Raw genomic sequence first — 5,878 nt, forward strand, 5'->3', positions numbered from 1 at the left:
TTTCCTTAACCATTGAGACTTTCCCCTGTCCATTGCAGCTTTTCCCTATCCGTTGAGGCTTTCCCCTATCCATTGCAGCTTTTCCCTATCCATTGAGGCTTTCCCCTATCCATTGCAGCTTTCCCCTGCCCAGGGACGCTTTTCCCTATCCATTGAAGCTTTTCCCTAACCATTGAGACTTTCCCTTATCCATTGCAGCTTTGCCCTATCCATTGCAGCTTTTCCCTATCCATTGAGGCTTTTCCTTATCCATTGAGACTTTCCCCTATCCATTGTAGCTTTCCCCTATCCTTTGAGGTTTTTCCCTGCCTATGGAGGCTTTTCCCTGCCCAATGAGCCACTTTCCTGCTCAGTGAGGCTTTTCCTTGCCCAGGGAGGCATTTCTGTGCCCATTGAGCCTTGTCCCTGCCTAGGGAGGCTTTTCACTGCTCAATTAGGCTTCTCCCTGTCCAGGGAATCATTTCCCTACCCAGCCTACCCCAGGTGAGTCCCAAGCAATTCCCAGGGCCAGGATACACATGGCAGGTGCTGGGATAGGTTTCTGCAGGCACCTGGTGTTTGTGTTTCTGTCTGGCCCTGGGAAGCCAAGAACACAGGTGTGATCCTGTAGGATTGGGTTTTGCTCAGTTGGAAGCTTTTGGCAAGTGGTTTTAGTCATGTTTGTAGAGAAGTGGGATAATACTGGAGGCTGTTGGAAGATGCAGTGTGTGAGATATCCTCAGTTGTGTGAGGTCAGCAGCAGAATGGGTTGGGGGTGCTGGTCCTGTTCATCCTGTTCAAGGGGTACAGCAAGGCAGTGTCCACCTTTTTTGGGGACAGAAACACTGGGAACAGGGTTGGCAGTCTTTGTGTTGCCATAAACATCCTCAATCCTGTTGTCTGGAGATTCCCAGAAGCTGCAGATCCAGCAGAATGTTGGACTGGGCAGAGCTAACACGGAGCTGCTTTTGATCCTTCTCCTTTCTTGTTCAAACAGGTGACATGACAAAGCTGCACATATTTGGGGTGTGGCACAACGTTCCCAGGAAGGTGGTGACCTATGGAGACCCTGAGCTGACCTACACTTACTCAGGTGTGACCTTGTCTCCCAAGCCTTGGATCCCAGTGCTCGAACGGATCAGGGAGAGAATTGCCTTGGACACAGGGCACAGCTTCAACTTCGTCCTCATCAACAGGTACCTCTGGGCTCCAGCTGCACCTAACACCCTGTCACACAGCACAGAGATGGAAGGGACCCACAGGGATCATCAGCCCAACTCCTGCCCAGGACACCCCAACAATGCACCCTGTGCCTGAGAGTGTTGGCCAAACACTCCTGGAGCTCTGTCAGCCAAGGGGCTGTGACCACTGCCCTGGGGAGCTGTTCAGTGCCCAAACACCTCTGGGGGAAGAACCTTGTCCTGATACCCAACCTAACCCTCCCCTGACACAACTTCAGACCATTCCCTCGAGTCCTGTCACTGTTCACAGAGGTCAGAGCTGTCCCTGCACTGCCCCTCCTGAGGAACTTGTATACAATGATGAGGTCTCCCCTCAGTCTCCACTTCTCCAGCTGAACAGACCAAGTGACTGATTTCTCTCCAATATCCCATCTATTCCTGCCCTCTGGCACTGGGAACCCATTCCCCCTTGTCCTATCACCCAGTTGCTGATGCACAGTTCCTCTCTGGCTTCCTTGTAGCCCCTTCAGTCACTGGAAGGTGCTGTGAGGTGTCCACACAACCTCCTTTTCTCTAGCTGAACAGCCCAAGTGCCCTCAGCCCTTCCTTGTGTGGCCCCTCAAGTTCCTTCAGCACCTTCATGTCCCTCCTTTGGACTCTTAAGAGCTTAATCTCTCTCTTACATTGTGGTGCCCAAACTGTTCACAGTTCTTCCACTGAAACAGAAACCCCTTGTGCAGCCCTCAGCAGATCCCCGAGGAGCTGTTCGATGTGCTTTAATTGGCAGAGCTGACGAGTGTGTCTGTGCACAGGTACAAGGATGGTTTGGACCACATCGGGGAGCACCGAGACGACGAGAAGGAGCTGCTTCCCTGCAGTCCCATCGCCTCCGTGTCCTTCGGAGCCTGCAGGGACTTCGTGCTGCGGCACAAGGACTGCAGGGGCAGGGGCAAAGCCCCCGGGCTGGGCAGGATCCAGCTGCAGCTGGCCCATGGCAGCCTGCTCATGATGAACCACCCCACCAACCTGTACTGGTACCACAGCCTGCCCCCACGCAGGAGGGTGCTCGCCCCCAGGATCAACCTCACCTTCAGGAAGCTCATGGCCAGAGGCAAGAAGTGAAATGCTCAGCAATCAGGGGCTGTATGCTCTGAAGTTCTCTTTAGATCCTTCTGGAACTGTTGATTTTTCATTCATTTTGTGGTGATTGAAGGGACTGAGTGGGTGAATGGAACTGAGAGAGGAGATGAGGAGTGGGTAACTTGCTAATAAATCCTGTCTGCTGATCCCAAAGCCAAGGACACCTTCTCCCTGTGGAATGTTGCTGCAGTCCTGCTGACTCTGTGGTGATGAACAGCCTTGTTTTGCTCAGGAGGAAGTGTGTTCTCAGCTGATCTTAATCTAACCAGTGTTCCAAAAAAAAATCCAAATACTCCATAACCTCGAGGTGGTTGATAAACACTAGAAAGCACAAGCTGTAATTGTCCAGAGCTGATGCTCTTCAGCAGGTGACACTTTGGTGTCTTTTCTGTCAATGAGCTCTGGTTTGCTTGGGACTTTTTTACAAATAAAGTACAAATGAGTCTGACATGGAGAGGAGAGCTAAGGTGTGAGTGTTTTAGTCACTGTAACTCTTGTCTGCTTGTATTCCTCTGCTGCTCCACCTCCTCTGCCCCTGTGGGAGGCTGTTCTTGCAGTGGGGCAGGAGGAAGCACAAGGGTCTCTCCTTCCTCAGCTCCTCTGTCCAAAAACCAGGCAGCAAGAAAGGACCTTTTTTGGGGAGAACTGGGCTGGACCATTTCTATGGACAACACGGTGTGGAAAGCTGTTAGTCAGTGTCTGTTCTCTAAATAATTATCCCTAGGGATCCCATCCTGACTCCTGAAAGCCTTCACCTTCCATGCCCACAGGGAATCCTGCTGGAGTGAGGGAAGACTGTCCAGTCACCAGCAGATGTTGAGGAATCAGCAATGGTAAGTACTGAGTGAGAATGGGAACTGATCCCTGTTTAATTTCAGGCACTGGAATTGGTGCTGGGCTCTGCCCTTCAGTGGTAGGTCCATCAGGGCTATGGAATTAAGGTCTGCTGAGGCAATTTGGAGTTGGTACTTCCCACTCTGCTCTATGGAATGTGAAAAGCTCCTGCAGAAACTCTTCTGACCCAGAGCATGTGAAGTGCTGCTTGTGCTGCACATCCCCAAAGCTATTTGTTCACAGCTTGGTCTGTGCTTCAAGACATTCCCACACGTACCCAGCTGAGTTTTCTAGTAAGTTTTTTCCTTTATTGCTACTGTACAGTTATAAAAATACCCTGAAAAGTGAAAACACAACCTCAAACAGCAACGCAGTGCTTGGACTAGAATGTACATCTTTAAATAATACACAAAACAAGACAGGAAGAATCCAAACACGGAGATGTCATCTTGGAGGTCTGAACTTTGTACATTTTATTAACATCTTCTCCACCATGGCACCTTGTGAGGGACAAGGAACAGACTTTGAGCCTTGGGCCTGCACAGAGCCCTGTGGCCTTCAAAAGTGAGGGCTGGCTCACAAACACAGAGCCCTGTGGCCTCCAGAGGTGAGGGTTGGCTCACAAACACCTGCACAGAGCCCTGTGGCCTCCAGAAATGAAGGTTGGCCCACAAACACAGAGCCCTATGACCTCCAGAGGTGAGGTTTGGCTCACACCTGCACAGGTTGATGCTCACAAGGACGATCCAGCACAGCTCAGGACCAGGACTGAGCTGCTGCTATTTGCTCCCTTTACACTGAGGGCTAAACCAAGACCATCTACTCCTTCCCAACAGGGAAAGCTAGAACAAATGCTCAACACAACCCTCAATAGCCCTTGAGGGAGCTCCCAGAGTACATCTGCAGCTGAGGGAAATGCAGCTCCTTGCAAAAGGAATCTCTTGGCCACGCAGCAAGAGGTGACTTGATGTCCCTGTGCCAAACTGAGAGAGTTCAGGCACGACCCTGGTGTGTGTGTCCTCTGCCCCCCCCCCCCAGCAGGACTGACAGCTAAGCTCCAAAATCCTCTCAGTGGAGAGTGGAAGTGGCAGGATGTACCCTGCAGGCAGTGGAAATGGTCTGAAAGTTCTGAGGTACAATGGTTGATGCTTTGTGTGATGGTTTTAGACCCCCCAGCACTGCCTCACAGAGCTCCTGCTGCACCCCAGTGCTCCCAGTATGGAGGGCTGGCTCCTTCCCCACCTCTGTCAGCTCTCACTCCAGTGGCCAGGGCACTTTTTTGGCATTTTGCATCCTTCAAGGTGGGTTTTTTTTGTTCATTTTCTTCTTTAACAGAAACCAAGTTAAACCCAAACTACTGCTAGCCTAGCACTGCAGAGAGACTTGTCACCAACCCACAGTGGGTTGATCAGTGTTTGATGCACCATGAGCATTACCTGGAGCAGGAATTGTGCTCCACAGTCTGGAATGATGAGTTGTGTGTATCCATCCATTACACTCCTGCTTTGGCTGGTTTTGAGTGAGGAACTCTGAGTGCCTAGGAGCTTTGGGCAGAAATGAATCCATGAGGTACAAAGTTGCCCTAAAAGGCTAATTAAGACAGTTGTTATCTGAACACTGAAGTTGCTGTTTCACACAGACAGAGCTTGTCTGGTGAGTGATTCTCTCCTCCAAGCTTACAGGGACAGAAAAGAGCTAAAACCAACCTACAGACTCGATTCCTGGTGATTCAAAAGCAGGAGGATTTGACAGGAGAATTTTTGCTGCTTCTCCCTCCTAACTTTGTTTGGGATTTAATTTTTTTGCACATTAAACAATCTAGTGCAGCAGAACTCACCTTACTTCTATGTACAGGCCAGGCTGGAGCTGGGGCAGTGGCACCAGTGCTCCCAACTTGCTTCACAAGACCAGTAAGTGCCACCAGTGCTGACTCTTACCAAGACCCAGGGCTGCTCTGCATCCCAGCTCCCAATCCAGGCAGCCTGGAGCCCAGATTTGGGGAGAAATGGCAGTTTTCATCAAGAAAATGGGAAGGGCAAACCTGGAACACCAGTTAGAGCAGCCTGGGAATCACAGCATTAAAAGCTGCAGCTGATGCTACAGGGAGTTGCATCCAACAGAATCCTAGTGCTGAGGGGAACTACAATACTCATTGCTGGCAAACACTTCTGGGTGTTGATTCCAGCTGTATTCCAAAGGTATGGAGCAATAAATTTAGGTTTCAGCTCTTCATAGGTAAAAAAATTGTATCTCCTGAAAGAAGGAAACTGCACTTGGGATCAGCAGAAGGACTTGTATGGTGTGTAAAGAGCTGAAGGAGTAGGAAATGATGTGAACAGGGAAATCTTTTGGACTGGGGCTGTTTGTGGGGATTCCTTACTGGATAACAAGGAAGTCTGATTCTATTTGTAGCTCATCCCATGGTCCTGACACCTTCCCAGGACGGTGGGCATGTAGTGGACTTGGACAATGGCATTGCAGCTGTTCAGGTAAGCTCAAGGCACTTTGTTTTAAACCCTTGCCTTTGCTAACAGCAGCTTCCATCAGCCCCTCTGCAAACACCTGCAGTGAAATGTCTACGGTAGAGCATCTCCCTTGGAAAACAGACATGGAGCAGAGCCTCGGGAAGCCTGAGACACATATCTCAGGGCTAGGATGGAGCCAGAATCGCTACTGCCAGATACTGCTGCACAACGAACAGCCTCGGGCAGGACACGGGTACAAAACACAACTCCAGCCACGGG

General features: G+C 50.4%; 1 protein-coding gene across 1 annotated transcript; it reads left to right on the plus strand.

Moving 5' to 3' along the window:
• Nucleotides 1-976: 976 nt before the first annotated feature.
• ALKBH2 (alkB, alkylation repair homolog 2 (E. coli)) lies at nt 977-2,282 on the plus strand (the record flags this gene model as incomplete). Its single annotated transcript, XM_009077868.1, has 2 exons — nt 977-1,175; nt 1,973-2,282. Coding segments are annotated over 2 exons (509 nt in total), but the record flags the coding sequence as incomplete, so codon positions are not given.
• Between the last annotated feature and the right edge of the window lie 3,596 nt (nt 2,283-5,878).

This window comes from Acanthisitta chloris, unplaced genomic scaffold (assembly GCF_000695815.1).
Source record: "Acanthisitta chloris isolate BGI_N310 unplaced genomic scaffold, ASM69581v1 scaffold26140, whole genome shotgun sequence".
Classification (NCBI taxonomy): Eukaryota; Metazoa; Chordata; class Aves; order Passeriformes; family Acanthisittidae; genus Acanthisitta; species Acanthisitta chloris.